This window comes from Trichoderma ghanense, assembly GCF_004382785.1.
Source record: "Trichoderma ghanense strain CCMA-1212 chromosome Unknown scaffold_3, whole genome shotgun sequence".
NCBI lineage: Eukaryota > Fungi > Ascomycota > Sordariomycetes > Hypocreales > Hypocreaceae > Trichoderma > Trichoderma ghanense.
Window position 1 is genome coordinate 2,142,601 of NW_027395666.1, and position 18,511 is coordinate 2,161,111.

General features: G+C 54.8%; 5 protein-coding genes across 5 annotated transcripts; 2 read left to right on the forward strand and 3 right to left on the reverse strand.

Moving 5' to 3' along the window:
• Positions 1 to 115: 115 nt before the first annotated feature.
• On the reverse strand, positions 116 to 3,365 carry CCMA1212_004049 (Uncharacterized protein; the record flags this gene model as incomplete). The annotated part of the gene is made up of 2 exons (XM_073701370.1): positions 116 to 316; positions 390 to 3,365. 2 exons carry the CDS (start codon positions 3,363 to 3,365, stop codon positions 116 to 118), a joined length of 3,177 nt encoding a protein of 1,058 aa, XP_073560036.1.
• A 256-nt stretch (positions 3,366 to 3,621) lies between these two features.
• Positions 3,622 to 3,825, reverse strand: CCMA1212_004050 (uncharacterized protein; the record flags this gene model as incomplete). Its single annotated transcript, XM_073701371.1, has 1 exon — positions 3,622 to 3,825. The coding sequence occupies one exon, from the start codon at positions 3,823 to 3,825 to the stop codon at positions 3,622 to 3,624; it is 204 nt and encodes a 67-aa protein (XP_073560182.1).
• A 1,070-nt stretch (positions 3,826 to 4,895) lies between these two features.
• CCMA1212_004051 (uncharacterized protein) lies at positions 4,896 to 7,828 on the forward strand (the record flags this gene model as incomplete). Its single annotated transcript, XM_073701372.1, has 5 exons — positions 4,896 to 5,054; positions 5,123 to 5,441; positions 5,496 to 5,675; positions 5,740 to 7,036; positions 7,102 to 7,828. The coding sequence occupies 5 exons, from the start codon at positions 4,896 to 4,898 to the stop codon at positions 7,826 to 7,828; spliced, it is 2,682 nt and encodes an 893-aa protein (XP_073560181.1).
• A 2,375-nt stretch (positions 7,829 to 10,203) lies between these two features.
• Positions 10,204 to 11,815, reverse strand: CCMA1212_004053 (uncharacterized protein; the record flags this gene model as incomplete). Its single annotated transcript, XM_073701373.1, has 4 exons — positions 10,204 to 10,268; positions 10,321 to 10,560; positions 10,928 to 11,218; positions 11,359 to 11,815. 4 exons carry the CDS (start codon positions 11,813 to 11,815, stop codon positions 10,204 to 10,206), a joined length of 1,053 nt encoding a protein of 350 aa, XP_073560180.1.
• An 801-nt stretch (positions 11,816 to 12,616) lies between these two features.
• CCMA1212_004054 (uncharacterized protein) lies at positions 12,617 to 13,158 on the forward strand (the record flags this gene model as incomplete). Its single annotated transcript, XM_073701374.1, is given in 3 exon segments — positions 12,617 to 12,621; positions 12,634 to 12,688; positions 13,006 to 13,158. 3 exon segments carry the CDS (start codon positions 12,617 to 12,619, stop codon positions 13,156 to 13,158), a joined length of 213 nt encoding a protein of 70 aa, XP_073560179.1.
• Between the last annotated feature and the right edge of the window lie 5,353 nt (positions 13,159 to 18,511).

Sequence of the window (18,511 nt, forward strand, 5' to 3'; positions counted from 1 at the left end):
TTAGTTGCCTATGTTACTCTATACAAGCCTATAACCCTTGCGTGTCTCCTGACTATAAGCTTACACAATGACTGCCTACATGTATGGGTGACAGAACGTGGACATATATGTCTCTCTACTCTTCGTCCTCATCTTCATCATCCTCATCCCCTTCGCTTCCCTCTTCGTCGTCGTATTCATCTTCATCCTCGTCCTCGTCATCTTCCTCTTCATCCTCGTCGTCTTCGCCGGCATCCAATCCGTAGTCATCATGGAAATGGCTCAACTCATGGGTCTGAACCTTGTAGCCCATGCCCTTGAACGCAGTCTCCATATTCTAGAAGAAAAAATGTAAGCATATCACGCACCTGAATAGCCAGACGGAAATAAGAGAGTGTAGGGAATCATACCTCTTGCATAGTCTTAGCGCACGTGATCACCACGTTGCTTTTCCCCGGCTCGAAGCAAGGCATGATATAGTCCTTTAGCGCCTGCCGGATCTCGTCCTCCGTGACCTCTCGCACGCGCTTCAGGAGCACCTTGCTCCAGTCCGTGGGCAGCTCCCTGAAGACGCTCTGGACAAAGTTCTGCTGCGCGGCGCTCGGCATGGTGGACTGCTCGTCTGCGAACGTGACCACGATCTGGCTGATGGTGCCTTCGAGGAGGTGCTTGTCGATGGGCACGTCCGCGTTAGCGATTTTCTGGATGGCGTCCCGCGAGGCAATGATTGCCTTGGAGGCGTCTGGGGAGCGGTACACCTTGTAGTTGATGAGGCCGTTCTCGATGTTGCGCGAGAAGAAGGTTCCGTAGGCGTAGCCGGCGCCCCGGACAGCGTTCCACAGAGGTCCCTCGACGGTCTCGAGGTAATGGACTGCCACCATGATGGCGGGCAGCATGGGGTCGGCAAACGAATAGAGGCCAGCGGCGGTGCTGACGGAGAAGGAGCTGTCCAGAGTCGTCATGGGGATGATGGTGGCACCGACGGAGCCGGGGGCCTTTCCTTCGGCGTTCAGAAGGCTGGATGGCTTGGGGATAGGCGCCATGGGCCCGTTTTGCGACTTGAGTGCCGTGGAGAGCGGATCCCAGGTAGTGACGGGGTTGGGGAGCTTTTCCAAGTTGGCCGTGACAAGGACTCGTACGTTCTCAAAGGTGAAGAGGGAGTTGCGGATATCTTGGAACCATTGCACGACTTGGTCGGGGTTCTTCTTGAGGAGCTTCTTGAGACGCTTCAAGTAGACTGCCTTGACGAGAACTCGCCGGGCAACCGAAAGAGTAGACCGTTCAAGGTGGATGGCGGTGTCAACTTCGGTGGACATGCTGCGTCCGTCGCGCTTCGATTCGGGAATGTCCGCCAGAGCCTTCATGACAGCAGCCTTGATGCGGATGGGGTCAAAGACGGTGTCAAACATCATGGTACGAAGCCAGTTCACGGCGGCATCATACTTGTCTGGTTCCGCCTGGAACTGGATCATGTACCCTTCGCTGTCACCAAGCTGGCGAGAACTTCCAATATCGTAGCCGACGCTGTCTCTCTCCAGCTCCATGACGACCTGCTCAAAGTTGATCTGCTTCCCATCTCGCACGATGTGCGTGTTGAAGAAATTGTCACTAAAGATTGACAAGAGGGGCTTCAAGTGGACAGGAACCTGAGCCGTGCCAACATGCATGGTGATGTGGACGAAGTTTGTAGGGACATCTTCAAACTGAACGAAAAGGGGCCGCTTGCCATCAGGAGCGGCGTTGATGAGCCCCTGAGCACGCCCGGGGCCCAGTCCCACGGCCTTGGCATTGCCAGAGCGAGCAGTATCAGATTCAATGAAGTGAATCGATTCTGTGCCAGGAACAGGCCAGCGATCGATGACATCAGGTGGGATAGGTGCATCGTTCTTCTTTTTGGCCTCCTCGAGCTTATGCGCCAGCTTCTGCAGCCCCTCTGGTCCGAGTTTCTCCTTGCGCTCGGCGATGCGAGCTTCGTGGTCCTTCTTCAACTTGAGGGCCAGCTCCAGAGATGGCTTACCCAAGATGGAGATGTGATGGGCGTCGGCCATCCACTTTCGCAAGAAACCTCGCCACTCCTCATCCGACCACTTCTCAAGAACGTCATACTCGGCCAAGGTTTCAAGTTCCCTAAGGGTTGAGCCATCACGCTTGCCGAAGAGGTAGTCGGTTATGATGTTGGTAGCGTAGAAGGACTCCGATGTCTCGGCATGATACTTAACCTGCCGCTTCTCTCTTCGGATGCACTCTCTCATGTAATCCATGTCCAGGGGCTTGGACACGACATCCTTGAGGACTTCGAACAGGCGTTTCTCCACAAAGTCTAGCTTTTCAGTCGCCACGCCGGTGGGCTGTAGCCAGATGAGCGAGTTCGGTCTGGACTCCCACCAGTACGTCACGGAGCTGGCAAGCTCTTCCCGTTCAACAAGTGTATTTTCCAACACGGAAACGGACGATCCACAAAGATAGGTCAGAAGAATGTTCAGAGCCGATGTAGCAAGAACGTCGTTGCAGTGAGGACCGAAAAATCCAATGAGGATTTCGCCCACAGACTCGTCTTCCTCTGGAAACTCTTCCGTCGTGACAATGGTCTCCTTGAGTAGAGGCGGCTGGGCCGAGTCTACCCAAGGCCTCTGGAAGGGAGTGTCGAGGGAAGGAATATCGCCCTTGATGCTCTCTTCAAACGTATCCAGGATTTCCAGCAGATTCTCGTGATCCGCCTCGCCGACAATGACAACGCACAAGTTGCGCGGCTGGTACATGTCCCGATGGAATTGGCGAATGCGTTCAGCGGTGAGGACTCGCAACGCTTCCGTCTTGCCACCCGTTTCGTACCGGAAGCCGACGTTCTCCGGGTAGAATAGTCGACGAGCCGTTAGATCCATGCGTTCGGCGCTGCGGTTCTCTGTGGCCTGCATTTCCGAGTACACAACACCCGCATCATTGCCCTCTCCATCAATGTGCCAGACCTCGGTGACAACGCTCTCATCAGTAATCGTAGGAAGAATCACATGCTCCAAGTAGACGGGAAGAATCTGGGCAAAGCCCTCCCAGCCCGCCGTTTCCAGAGTATAAGCAGTATGGTCGGTGGCAGTCCAGGCATTCGTTCCGGAGTATGCGCGGGACGACAGCTTATCGAGAAGACCTTTCCACTGGTAAGATTTGGAGCCCATAAAGACCAGATGCTCGAGGGTATGAGGAGCTCCGGAATCGTCAAAGATCTCAGTAGCCAGGGTGAAGTAGCCATTGATCTTTGGTCCCTTGCGGTCAGCAACCACCACCTGCATGCCACTCCTTTCAGAGACATATTGGGTGATTGTGCAAGGCGCGTAATCGGTCTTGAAGCTTTGCACCTTGCGGAAGCTGGGCTTTAGCTTTTGAGAAGGCATATTGGCGTTTTGCGGGGAAAGGCGTCCCTTCCAGCCAGACCTGTATCAGAAGTCAGAGTCAGCCCCGAGACCAGAGAAAGCAGGTAAACAAACAACCGAACACATTCGGCATAGCAGCGAGACTAGATATAGAACCAATGGGCAGTAATAAGTGGCACAAGACAAGCCGAATCCCAGTCACTGACGCCTATGATGATGTCTCGTGAGGAAGCAAACAAAAGTGATACGGAGTAACGTTTCGAAGAGAAGGGGTGTATCAAGCAAGCGGTTGAGCTGTCCACATGAACCACCTAGAGAGTTGATGGCTATGTATAGAAAGGACCAACCTCAGCAGGCAGCTTTCCAACAAGGCGTGGACGGACGACGAGCCATGATTGCTGGTAGAGAGGAGGTACAAGCCAAAGCTGAGGACCGCGACAAGGAGCGGCAGTACCTTGCTTGTAAACCCGGCTGAGAGCATCGACAAGAGTCTCCCGGCTGAGTCCTGCAGAAATCGATGGTGATTTCAACTCTGTCTCTGACAATGGAGGCACAGGATTCGATTTGATGGAGGAAACAGAGGGGATTGGGGGGATACAATAGGCAGACTGAATGGGCTGTAGAGCTCCAGGGCACACACAAGACGGAACAAAGGGATCTCTTGAGCAACTCACCAAACACAACGACCGAACACGGAGGAACAGAGCAAGCTGCTCTCTCTCTGGCAAAGATTCAACGGCCTCGACAGCGTCTTTTCCAGCGGTTTGCTCTCGGTCTACCCCGCTGGTAAGCCAACAAGAGGCGGGAAGGGAAGACCAGAAGAAGAAGACCCTGCGTCTGCCTGTCCGAGAGGGGCAGCGATTGCTTATGGAGGGGCTCGAGCACGAGCAGACAAGAGATGAGATTTAAATACCCTGCCCGTTGTCGCTCCCTGGCTTAGTAGTCGCAGAGGCAGCTGGGCGAAGGATTTCCAGCAGGAGAACAATATCAAAGTACGTACCGCCGAATGGTTTGTTTCAAGGCGGCGAGCGTCCAACAAAGGTGGTGGGGCAGGATTTGATGGAAGAAGCAGGCAGTTGATCCGGGCATTTGGGGGCTCCAGTGGGTTTGGCAGTCGTTTGCAGCGCTGGGGGCGCTGGGGAGAGGCGGGAGGAGCTGCGCCACAGGTGAGGGGGTTTCAACCGTCATGAGCTTCTCATGTCCACCAACCCACACGAGTCCCAGCCTCAGCCCGTGTGGCGCACCACAATGCCAGCTGAGAGCTGCAGTACGTACCGTTCCTTTGTTAGTGGCGCCAGCATCGCTGTGAGAGCGAGCTCAACTGCCAACAACACCAAAAAAGCAAGGTCCAGACATCCTGTCCGATTTGCGCAAACCGACGCGCCTCAACCCCAGCTTACTTGTTCCCTATCTTGCGATGCGAGCGAGCTCTTTACGTACCGTTGATGACATCTTCCAAGCCTTGCCCTAGCCATTCCCTCCAACACGGCAAAAAGATTGCTTGCGCGCCACCGAAACGACAGCTAGCAAACGTCATTTCGAGCCACCAATATGGCGGCCACAGCCGAGTCGCAACAGCTCAGCAACGCCGTTCTGTCGTTTGCGCTGGAAGGGAGATTCCCCGAAGATGCTACCGCGCTGCAGTCGGTCTCGGAGACTGACCTGAACCCGACAATTGAGGCTCTGAGCAAGGCCAAGGTGGATATCGAGGTACATGAATCGTCACCGCAGGCGTCGCTGGTGTTGCAACGTGTTCTGACTGAACCTCCCTTGTCTAGGCAGAGATACACACCATAAACGAAGAGACAAAGGACGACATCAGCTCGTGGATGAGAAACGCAAAGGTGCTGCAGGAGGACATCATCCGATCCAAGACCATCGCCAATGACATCATCCGTCAATCCGAGGCACCTGAGGTGACCGGGGAGGCGATCCTCGATGCGGAGGAGAAGGCAGAATTCCTCAATCGAGAGGTCCAATACAGCCAGCAGATCCACGGCGTCTTGCGACGGATCCAGCAAGTCAACCAGCTCCTCGTCGAGGTCGAGCAGGCAAGCAGAGAAAGGCGCGTCCTCGACTCGCTGCGGCTGCTTGAGCGTGCGTATCCCCCATTCGTGCCGTTGACTGCTGACTGCGGCTGACCTCGAGAAGAATCATGGAAAGCCCTCGACGATGTGGGCATCAGCAAAACCACCCGAGTCATGAAGCTCTTGGACCTGAGGGCGTTCGAGCTAAAGTCCGATATTCACCAGGTCTTCAATCACGTTTGGAAGACGCTGGTGCAAGTTGATACAGAGTCAGGAAAGGTTGCCATCTACAATACACGACAAGGTGAGTGGACGCAAATACAGTACACCTAGGATCCCTCTCTAGGACACTTGCTGACCTCCAAAAGACGAGAAAATGAGCTTAGAAGATGCCGTGATTGGCCTGAAAGCTTACAAGGAGGTTGATGAGAGAATGGAGCAGCTGTGGCACAATCTGGATGCAGCAGTGATTTCACCGCGCATGGATGCTTCAAGATCAAACATACCCGGCATCAGGGTGGAGGGAGACCTGCTGGAGCTTGCGGGGTCCTCTGACGGCTCGGCTGAATCCTTGCTATCAGATCTCGAACAGATCCTGACATTTGTTGCTCAGAAGCTACCAGCCGATCTATTGCGACCACTGGCCGATGTTATGATGGGCGACATTATCTCCAAGCTTACCAAGGGGTGGCTCAACCCTGCCGTTCCATCGGGACTCAAGGACCTGGACAAATTTCAAGTTCTGGTGTCGAAGATGAAGGGCTTTTGCGAAACTTTGCAGCATAATGGATTTACTGGCCTCGAGCAGCTCCAGGACTGGGCCAGCAAGGCGCCCACAATATGGCTTGAGAAGAGCAGGGAGACGGCACTCGATAGCGTCCGAGTCCAGCTGGCCAGTGGGATCGGGGAATCAAAACGTGTCGAAAAGATCGAGAGGCAGATGGTCTCCATAGCGGAGGGTAAAGAGCTCTCCAGAACTGGGGCCGGAGCTGTTGCAGACTCGAACGACTGGGGAGACGACTGGGGAGAGGCGTGGGACGATGAAAAGGCAGGGAATGATAAAGACCAGCAGCCGCAAGCGAAGGGACACGGGGATAACCACGGTGAAGACGATGACGGCGCTGCAGATGCTTGGGGTTGGGATGACAACGATGACGCGACCACGGATGAAAAGAAGACAGGGGCTAACGAACCTGCTGAAGCTGCCAACGAGGATGATGGTGCTGATGCATGGGGCTGGGGAGATAACGACGATACGAACGGGCCGAAGAATGCAGAAGCAAAGGGCGCTGCCGACGCCCCAGATGAAGACGATGGAGCTGATGCATGGGGCTGGGGCGATGATGGCGACGCTCCCGAAGAGCCAGCTTCCGTCCCGGCCCCTGTGCCTGTAGCTCCCGCAGCCAAGGCGAAGTCGAGCAAGGCTCCAGAAGAGACGAGAGAGCTGGTTTTCAAAGAGACATACAGCATTTCATCGATGCCGGAGCCTGTGCTCGAACTGATATTCTCCATCCTCGAAGACGGAGCCGCGTTGACAAAGGACGGGAACGAGTACGGTTTGTTAGCAGCCACGGCACCTGGCCTTTTCAGCTTGCCTACCTTTGTCTTGGCTCTGTTCCGAGCCATCTCGCCTCACTACTACTCGTCTGACGCTGGAGGGAACATGTAAGTCTGGCAGCACGAGACGTTTCACAGCGCAAGCTCCTCCGTGGTACTGACATGACTTGTAGGTTCCTATATAACGACGCCATGTATCTGTCGGAGAAGCTCTCCGATTTTTCCATAGCTTGGAAACAACGCGAAGACCTGACACCTCGTGCGCGGAGCATGCTCCGTATTGACAATGATGTCCGGACGCTCAAAAGCTTTGCCAACCGCAGTTATTCCAACGAAATGAGTCTTCAAAAGACAATACTACAAGACCTCCTCGGGGGTTCACAGAGCCTGGCGCAGCAAGACGACAAGGAGTCGTCCATCGAAGCTGGAACAGCGCGCATCCGGAGTGTGGCCGCGACATGGGATCCCATCCTGAGGCGATCCGTCTGGTCTCAGGCGGTCGGGTCTCTTGCGGACTCGCTTGCGTCACGACTGATATCAGACGTCCTGGAGATGCCGTCGATTGGACAAGACGAGGCCTACAGCATTGCGCAGCTCATCGCTTCGGCAACAGAGCTGGATGATTTATTCCTCCCCAGCAAGCTGGCCGGGACGGCCCCGGTGCCGGATGAGCTGCCAACAACGGCACAGTATGCGCCGAACTGGCTGCGTCTCAAGTACCTCGGCGAGGTGCTGCAGAGCAATCTCAACGAAGTCAAGTTTCTGTGGTGCGAGAGCGAGCTCAGCCTGTATTTCACGGTGGACGAGGTGATTGATCTGATACACGCCAGCTTCGAGGACAATGCAAGAACGAGGGAGACGATTAAGGAGATTAAAGCCAAGGAGCCGCTGGTCAGGTGATGGCTTCTTGATAAAAGACAATGAATATACGATGATGACATTGGTTTCCACGACGGCCTTGATGTTCTATGAAAGTATATGTGTATGCGTGTCATTGTGCCCCTATTTTCTCAAGAACCATGACACACTTCGTGAGGAAGTTGAAGTTCACGATGGCTTCATGAGCTTCTTGTCCAGCGTCGACAGCAACGCACGACATGGGCGGATGGTTTAGTGGTATAATTTTCCCTTAGCATGGTCTGTTCCTCTGGAACTAGAATTACTCCAGCTTGCTTGGGAAAGGTCCGGGGTTCGATTCCCCGTTCGTCCAGCGTTTCTTTTTTTTTTCCCAACTTTTTTTTCCAACTTTTTTTTTCCCCTTCCTGGTGTGGAAGCTTTTTGCCACCCAATTTCATTTTGGAAGCCAATTGAGACGGAATATCTCTTCTCTTTTACGAAACGACCCCCTTTACCCCCTTTTCCAAAATCTTCCTTCCCCTTTTTTTTTTTTTTTTTTTTTTTTTTTTTTTTTTTTTCAAAGTTGCCAAGACGGCTGGAATCCTGCTCAGGCACATACCTAGACCACCCGGAAGAAGCCCAGCTGGACGGACCATACATAACAAGAAGCAAAGCCCAATGCAACACATCAGATGCCCGGGAAGCCAACACCCGGCAAACAGCCCCCCTCTGCATCAACCAGTTCGCATCAACAAGACCCAAGGCGTTCTCCATCTGAACTGCTAGAAAGCCATCAGTCAATCGTTCGATAGTTCCCGCCATGACTCGTCCCCTGCAGCGGTGACGGGCGAAGGGTGTGCGCGTGGGAAAGGTGTTTAAAAAATAAGGTCCATGTACATAATATATGGATGTATATCGTACCACTTTGAATCGTTCTAGAAGGGGGTAATAGAATAAGATACTTGCCTGCGTCAGCTTCCTCCTTTCTACATCCCAACGTGAACATTGTATCCATTGGAACCAATACTTGCCTCTCCTGTATACCTACCCTAAACCCAAAATCATCATCTATGGTGTAACTCTCTAGTAAAAAGACACCTACCCATCAGCCTCTCCTACAATACAAGTATCAGTCACATCCAACCTCAGAATAGGGGAGAAGGAAACAAAAAAAAAGACCCGGACTGCATATCCTCACCGCCTCAGCAAAAATAACCATCATCAGCCATTTTTCGACACTCCTTACACACTTGGGACACATGCAATCCATCTTCCATGCCCCGACATAGGATTTGTTCCAAACTCCATGCATAAACATCGCCACAACACCGTCACTCGCCACTCTCACGACCGAACAGGGGGGCAAAAAGAAAAGAAAAAAAAAAAAAAAAAATCACCCGGCTTCTTCCCCTTCACACCTCCTTGTATCATCATAATCATCATCAGCCCGTCCGGGTCCAAATCCCCTGACTCACATCGGCCTCGGCCAAAAGGAGGATAGAGATGAAGGAGAGATGAAGAATAATGCCAGCTCAGCTCGTCTTCGACTTTCCCTCTTTTTTTTGTGTTACATACACATCCTCACCCCCCCTTGTTAACGGGCATGAAGATGCACCCTTGCTCGCAACCTGGCAGGATGTGTCCTCCTATGGGAACTGCAGGCGTGTATGGGTATGGAATCAGGAGGCAGCCCGAGTAGCCCTCTTCCTGATCGCCGTTCCTCTTCCTACCGAGGAATACTACCACTGATAATAACAGCACGGGATTACTACGACAGAAAAACAGCGCGGTGTCAACCATGCTATCAAACAACATGATCCCTGGTCTCACGCCCGTGCAGTAGCGCTGCAGCTATCATCAGCCTTGCAACGACACGTCAGCCTTCCAGATGCCGCTCCCAGGGATCGTGAGTAGGCTAGCAAGGAACACAAGGCAAAAAGGGGAGTCCAAACCCACGGAGATCCTCCGTTCGAAGTGTGCTCAACAACGCCGATTCGCATGAGACCTACGTTCGAAAGGGGGCTAATCAAGCACCGGAAGCATGTCTTTGTCTCGTTAGTACGAGGTAATAGTGCCTCGTCGACGCTGTTCCTCCCGCTGCTGCTGCTATTTTTACAGCTGATCCTCTCTGCCTGACACGACGGGACCGTCTTGGCTGATGCAACTGGGCGGCATGGTATGCGAGCACCTCCAGCCTTGCTGTGACCCATCACGGAAGCATATCCACCGCCCTTTTCTCAGCCAGTAGCTCGGGACCGAAAGCAGCAGACGGCTAGGCTCGCTGGAGCCTAGTTCTTGCGCTGGCAATGTTCAGGCAGTAGAGGCCTTGCCTGTTGAGGTTTGTCCGTGACCTTGATCTGCAATCAAGATTGTGTGGTTCCTGGTGCCCTGCCGCGAACGCCGCTTGACGGCCCGACCAGGCTATGCTAAAGCAAAGCTTACCCGTACTGGGTGCTTCGATTTGACGACTCACCCAAGTCGCCGTCGTCTCGTCTTCCGCGCGCTACAAGTACGAGCAGGTCGGAGAAGCCGGTCAGGTCCCAGGCACAAAGCACCAGGCACAAAAAACCACAACTCCTGCTTGCTGGAGGAAGCTTGCTGGGGGAATGGGATCCAGCATAAGAGGACTACCATAGCACCACAGCCACTGGGCATGGAGGGCATGGGGGGCATGCCATTTCCCCAGATTTTCGCTCCCGACCCCCCTTGGGAGCGCGCCCACAAAATCGGCTGGGACTGCGAGGTACTTCGTACTTCGTACGCCCGTAACTGCTCCGGTCGAGGTAGTAGTACTTCTGCCTACACGAGAAGCGCAGCGCGCGCATGAAGCAATAGTCGTCTTTTCCAATGCACACGCCTCCCCCGGCTCGATGGTATCATGTAGAGAACCAAGGATTTGGTTGTACTTGTAGCTCGTGCCGTTGGCTGGTACTTGGACAGCCAGCCCACCACCATATAAGCAGCAGCACCATCCCTGTTGGCCGGGCTGGAAAGGAGTAGGCTAGATTTGGGCCAAGGGGTGGTTGAGAATTGCCAGCCATGAGATCAGCAGGGACTTCGTGTCCCAAGCTATTGGGGTAGAAGAAAAAAAAAGAAGGAAGGGAAAAAAAAAAAAAAAAAAAAAAGGCCAGCGACCAGGGGTGAGGGGAGGGGATAACCAACCGTCAATGATGAATGCCTGCCAACCCACTCCGGGACGAGGATAGCGAGGCTGCCGAAGCTGCCGCAGCCCCGGCGAGAAAGCTTGCCTTGCAGATTCACCACCACTGCCGAGGAGGGTCTGCCTGGTTCTCTCTTCCAGACTACTAGTGCAATGTCTCTCCTTTCGGTCAATTCTGTACAGTCCAGCCCAGCCTTGGGTCGCTCGATCGGGATCCAACCAGGAAGCCGGATCCTCCCTCTGTCCGAAATTCCATCGGTAGAATACGGCGGAGTCCGCGATGAAGTTCGTTTCTGTTTTAGCAAAGTCAGCGGGAAAGATGGTGGTTGATTCAGGGTCTCGCAGAGTGGGCCGGCCGTCAACCTGTCCCCTCTGTGGCACTCGGGACGGGACGAGACGAGGTCGAGCTATTACGAGGAGTAATACTCCGTACTTCCGCACTTGGGCACGGGAATATCACCACCACGCAGGTCGCACAGAATTGTGAAGTCAACATCACAGAAACCAGCAAAGGCCGCGGAGCCAGCTCTGGTCGACTGGGTGTCACCGGACTCGCTGGTTGGTAGAATCTGCGAACAACAGGAAAACACCCCTCTGTACTCTGCAACTCTGTCGTCTGCAGTCTCCGTCCCTGTACTGACAGGACAGAGTGTGCGTTGCACTCGCCGCGTCCAGCCGCAATGCGTGCATGCGCGGGCTCTTTGCAATCCGAACCATCTTGTCCAGTCCGTCCAAGCAGGCGGCGAGCTCAGACAAGCGCTCCCATGCGTGCGATAGCTCATACGCGAGCGCTGCTCCTCCATCCAGCGCTCCTGCCAGCGTCCCAATTCCGCTTCATTTTCGATTTCCTGCGCATGAATTCGCCCGTTACGAAGCAGACGTTGGCCCATCGCATGCAGAGCGAGCAGTTTCGCCGTCGATCGCTGCCGCCGCTCACCTCAGCAATCAACATCTTCCCTCCTGGAGGAACTGCGCGGGCAGGCAGCACCGAGAGAAAACGACTCCAACATCTCGTTGTCCAGGAGCATATACAGCATTCCGCCCCTCTATCATAGCAAACAACTGACGGCTTGCTGTAGGCATACGCGTAAGCATCGGCGTGTCAGCTCTCTTCTGCATCGGATGGTCAACGCATGCACATGCAGTCAGCGTGCGAAGCAATCCGTTCACGCCGCCATTGCTCTGGACGCCTGGTGGATAGTTCGGCCGCCTTTCGCATTTCGGCGGCAGGGTAGCATCTGATAGCTCAAATGTCTCGCCAGCAAACGGACGAGTCGCGACGAGATGCCCTGTGGGCACCCAGGATCAGCGTTGCTCTTCGTACGCGAGGCCGCCATGGACCCGCCGTGTCTTCGGTGAAGCCCTCCCACTCGTCTCGCTGCGCTGCATGACGCCTTGCGCGCGGCGGCATGTGCCCGTTGGCGCGGGCAACTCTCAACCGACGAACCCTGAAACCGGTCAACGGGAAAGATGCAGAGCCAGCTTCAGTTACGGTATCGCTTGGCCCCGTGCAGCGACCCGCCTGTATGCTGGCAGAAGGCGACAGCTCATGGCTCTAGGGCGTTTCGCCTCTCTATTCTAAGGCAGCGTTTGCGTCATTCCGGTGCTGGGTTCTGTATCTGCACTCCTCGTTTTCTCAAACAGACTCGTGCTTCAGCACCTGTACGTGCCGCTAATGCCTCCACGCTTGCATGGCGTATGTTGATAGGCCCTGCTTGAGGGACGGCCATCACAATGCAGAAATGCTCTTTTGCTGCCGCTTGGTATGCAGAAAGGGTAGCAACAGTCTGCCTTGGCAGGCATGTTGGGTCGAATTTCGTCTCGCAATGTGCAAGTATCGCCCAGGTCGAGAAAAGCAAAAAGAAGAAGGCAGGGAGTCTCCTCCCTGAATGTCCGAAATGAGTCGTCGATACCGAGCTGAGGTTGCCCAGCACTGTGAATCACAGACCATCAAAACTGCCTCAACACCAAGCACGCGGGCAGTAGCTGCAGGTTTAGCCCAGACATGACCCTACATAGCACTGCTAAGGGGTAGTGAGATGTGACCAGTCGTTGTTTGTGAACACAAACATGGTGGCAGATACAGTACAGGCCCTTCGGCAAGAAGAGGCGGCTCAAGGGAGCGGCAGAGGACACCGTCGACACCTCCCAGCCGCCTATTCCAATAGGACCGCGTTGGAGGCTTGACGCGGTTTGCCACTATCGACGCCCAAGCACATCCGTGGGCAAATGATGCCAGCTCGGGACACACGCACTGATTCGCATTCGTGGAGCTATCCTTCTCAGCCGCCGTATTGCTGCGCCGTGATCATCGTTCGGCACCACTTGCCTTTGGGAATCAGCAGGTCGCCAATGGCACGCTGCACTGCATCGAACTCGCGTCAGATACAAGTATGAGATACCCGTAGAGAGAAGCCTATTCCACACCGTGCACGCTGTATCCCGCTCATGCGCCTGCGTGGACGGCCAGGGACGGAGTTTGACTGCGCGAGGGTAGGGGGGGTCGGTGCCAATGTTGGGAGCTTTCCAGAGGTAGCTTGTTCATTGCGCAATGACCGTGGTCCTAGAAGCCACGCCTTAACAGAAGAACCTGCCGTGCCTACCAGCAGTCCGAGCCAGCAGTACGGGAACAGCACAAGGCTGAGAGGCGGCACGTTCGCACACGTACAAGGATATGCGTACGGCAGGTACATGGATATAGTAATTCCGCAATATTCGAATGCATATCTGAGAAAGGGAAACAGACTCCTGCCCCTCAGCATAGGTGACGAATCGGTCTCATCCAGATGCGGCGTTTCGTCAGCCGTCGGGAGAGGAGAAGACGTGACCAAATTCTTCATCCCAAAATAGCATCTGTCGCCGCAGATGATACTGGACAACCGCCTTCAGTACTTCATACTTCCTGGTTCGTACGCAGAATGTACCGGCACGAAAGAGATACTTCGGGCCGTAACCTTGTTCACGGATGAATTGCCCCGTCAGTTTGGACCCAGATGCTTGGCGATTGCCGGAGACGAGGGTCCCGTGTTCCCAGCTCGCATCACAAGGGCCAGGGCCTCCCTGCTGGGCGGCAGCTGGGAGCTGAGGCAGAATTGGTGTGCTCCTATCGGCATCCAGGGGTACGAAACAAGGTACGGTACAAGGAAGTATCATGGCCATGGAACTGGGAGGGGACCACTTTGCAGATGCCAGAGCCTGGAATCGCCAAAGCCTTGAGCATTGCCTTGTCTGCCAGGGTTAGTAGTTTTCGTTATGCGGCTCAGCTGAGCGGTTCGCGGTCGCGGTGCGACCCCCGTGAGGCCCGGGTCGCGTGATAAGGCGTTGATGGCGCCATAGATGGCAGCTCGCTACTCCAGATGTCAGAGCATCGGGTGTCCCTTCCGCCGCCGAGTTCGCCAAGTAAGGCCCCTTTTGCCCTCTCCTAGTCTTTAAAGATGCTGTATGACATATTCGTAGCGCTGCATTGAGTGCTCCGCCAAAGCTGGGACTTGTGTGATGACCAGCCCAGACCGAAAAGCTCCCATGCATATAACAGGCCAGCCAGCCACGGAGTGTTCTTGGAGGAGAAAAGGCGGCCACTTGCAGGTCAGCCTCACTCAATTCTGGTCCGGGGCTGGGAGAAAAGGGGGCAGGACGAGCCAGTAACATCATGCCCAGCAATGCTGCTGCCGCCGCTGCTTCTCCCGCCAAGTGACGGAAATAGCCGTCCGTCCGTCCGTAAAAGCGCAGGCTTATGGTCGTTGGCTGGCCGCTGGCTACTGGCTGACAGCAGCGTTGTTCGTTTTCGATTCGATGATGCTAATCCGACGGAGCGAAACTGACGTGTAAGGAATTATGATTTGTGAGATGACGAGGGGGAAACCCCCAACCAACTTCTAAGTATCTTTCATTGATAAGAGTGTGCGGGCTGCTGGGCTGGAGCAGGTTTAGCAGCCGCTCTCAGCCCTGGAACGGCAAAACGCTGCCTGTCACAACGTTGCCATATTCGGCAGCCGGACAAACAGAAGGATGCGAGGCCGCAGACAGACCAAACCCAGAGATATCTGGTGCGTTCGCCTGCTTAATCTCACTGCATATTATCTGGTCAGAAGGTCGAGATGCAGCGGCCCAGAAACGCGGTTGGGGCGGCCAGAATCGTGACTGTACCGGTGATGGTTGACGTTCCCAAAGGCTGGTAGAGGCAAGTTTGGAGCCAAACTAGTAACATTGTCGCACTTGTTCCCCTCGGCCTGCCCAAAGGGGGAAAATAGCTCGGCCCATAACACACATACGCATCTGGTCATACAGATGCCTCATCCCTCAAGGCCATTGTCCGTTGCCCATTGCATGTTGCCCATTGCGGATTGCCCACTGACCACTGCCTGTCGGCCTCCTGTCAGGCACCTAGAACAACATTTGGGGCGGGTAGCGCATCCTCCAAGCTGTTCCTCTTTGCTAGTGCTTCGGAAAGCATCAAGAGTTGCAATGCTTGACGAGATGGTACAAGCATGGCGACTAGTGTGAGAGACGGGGGCACCAGCCAAGGCGCAACTCGGGGTAAACCCTCACACGTCCCGAGCCGCCAATTGCGAGAAAGAAGAATTCTAGAAAATTGATCTCCAGCTGGCCGGGACACCCTCCATCAGACCCCTTCTTGCCGCTCTCCCCCTTCTTCCCCGCGGCGTTCTCTTGATCGCCAGTAGAACGGAAGAGGAGAAAGCAAAAGGTACATGTGGTCCGTTGCCTGCCAATGGCCCTCTTCAAACGGAGATGGATGGTCGTGACTGGCTGCCAATGGTGACACGACGCGGCAGTGGCGTGCGGAGGTTGTGTGGTGTGCATGCGAGCCCATGCATGGCTGGGCTGCATGATGCTCCTCCTCGTGCTGGGTGGTGTGGAGAAGGCGACCAACAAGAGGTACTGTAGATGCCCTGGAGACCAGACGGCGGACCAACTCGCCCTCCAATGCAGGCGGCATAGACAAGGATTGCCTATTTGCGCGAGGTAATGAGCAGGTAGGATTCCGAGGGGTTCGCCTTCATCAGCTTGCTGAGAAGTGCGCGTACCCCCATTGCTTCATGAAACGCCTCGTAGTACTCTACTTCATGGCAAGATGGGGTTCCTGTGGTGCTGTCGTGGCAGCCGTTCGTGCGTCTCTAGCATCTCTCAAGCCCCAGCCAGTTCGTCATTCGGCAGCTCATCTCCTGCATGTCAGTCAGGCTGGTCGGTAAACTCACATGTTGCCCGACATCAGAGGCGTCACTATGCCCTCATCATGGCATGCGCCTTCGCATTTTACACCACACCTGTCTGGCAAATCGGCTCGGCTATACCTCCTCGATCTCTCCATCCTTTTGGCCTCCGCAAAGCTCACCAGTACGCGCGGGACATATGTACTTGAAAGTTGGTGAAGACGGCATCGTCCTTAGCAGCACCGCAAGTTCGTCCATCGGTGCATCCCACCCTCTTTGAGGTGTTCTCGACACCGTTTCCCACGTACATTTGTCGGGGACAGAGAGTTTGTCTGATTGGCGTACTCGCGAGTTGTACCAACCACTTGGAGGATCCGACCTGACGGAACTTCTGTCACTGGTGATGGGACTGGAAACAAGACGGTCTTTCCAAGAGTCACAGATGCCCTGCCCGTAGCACGCGCTCCGCACTTAACGCAGAACAAACTCGCGTTAGGATGTTGCAACACTTTGCTCCGCTCTCTCCCCGAGACGATCGCGGTCGTGCTCGTATTATCTCGTATGGTTTTGCACCCAATATTTGCCACTCCTGCGGCATGTTTATCCAAAGAGAACCCCAAAAAGCAGGGAGTTGCCATGGGACAGCCCTTGCCAAAACGATAGTTGGCCTGCGAAGATGGGGCGGAAATGGGGATGAAATGGCCGCGGATAAGAGCCCCGAGAGCCCGCCTGCTAGTGCCCTAATTCATCCAGTTCTGCAGACGCGGCAGGGGCCGATGATACTCAATGGCCTCTATGTCGAATCCCAGATACAGCGCCCATTTCCCCAAGTTGGCTTTTGAAAAGGGACTAGGCTCATATGGGGTTCTCTGACTTCATCCTTTGTGCCGCGAGAGATGAAATGTACATCAGGGGCAGTCTCATAGACTGACGTGCCTGAGGATGTATTCCTAGCAAAGTTGCTTCCAAAACAAGGAGAGCGGCCAGAGACGCCTGGGATGTACCATCTCCCCCATGGCTTTTGCAGGTTCATCTGCAAGAGTTGCTCGATGGGTGCATATGCTGCAAGGGAAGCAGAGCTAGTCCTGGGTCTAATGCATTGTTCTCATCTGCAAGACCAAAACTCGTGACCTGCTTTCTGCAAGACCTGGCGCAGGCAACATCGCGTGTCGAACATGACAGTACTATATCGTTGGGTGCAACCAGCAGTCAAACGGAAAGATGACACACCCGTATGAATGCATGTTGGTTTCTGGAGCAGAGAGTTGCAATGGACGCCTTGAGAGGTCGCAAGACCCTGTCAATCGGACGAATATACCAATGCCCGCGCAGTGGTACGAAGTACACACATCCTGAGGCCTTTGATCAGCTAAATTCCCTCTTCCCAGCGCGGACGAAGAGGCAGCTGCCGGAGGGTATCGTGGACCATATCGTCTGCCGTGTAACGGTCTCGGCGCGTGTGATTGGAGCCGAGTTGCTCCCGAAAACCTCCGCAGCAGATGACAATCAGTACAGTGAGGCCACCAAGAGGAAGCCACGACAGCCTTTCCTGAGAGCATGAGACCTACATGAACCCACACACCTTTCGTTCCCGCGAGTGCCGCCAGCAACACTGCTCCACGCTCTCAACTCGCGTAGTAATGACCCTTGCACTCCGGCCAGGGTCGGGCAACACAAACATGAGCTCTTATCGGCAGATAAGGTATGATTGAAGACGATCCGACGCGGGTGATGGGCCTCGGCAAGGTCAGTCCTGAAGCCTCCCCCGCATCAATCCCGCCCAAATGGATGAGGCGTCTTCATCGAGCAAGCGATCCAACCGCGTCGCACCGCCAGCTCACTGAGCAACCACCCAGCCACGCCAGGGACTGCAAGCTGAAGCTCTAACGCTGCTCAATAGACTTGTACACAGCATTGGCCGCAGACTGATGGACGCCATGCGATCTTGCAGACGCACAGATATGCTAGCCCAGTGCTGACGGAGACGACTCAGCACAAAGTAGCCAGCCGCTTGAGCTAGCTATCCATAGTGATGGGCCTTTGCACAACAGCAGCATGTGGTGGACAATGAGTCAACGGCATGGCTGCAAGGGTGCGTAAATTCCCCTCCGAGATGGCCGGCGCGTTTGCAGCGAGCAGCAACAGGAGAGTATCCAACTTGACCCGTCGTCCACACAGGAAGTCGACTGGTCAGTATCCCGTATATGCACCCGGGGGGCTTGAAGTGCGTGCGAAGTGACGAAGCCTCCGGCGGGGGTTTCGGGCTTCCCTCATTGCGCCGTACATGTGTGCTGCCGGGTACAGAAATGCATAATTGAACATCTGAAGCCATGATGGTGGCATGCATGCTTGTACAGGTGCGTTTCGAAGGCAGGTGGGATCCAGCACAATGAGTGCGGGAGGTGTGTCGCAACG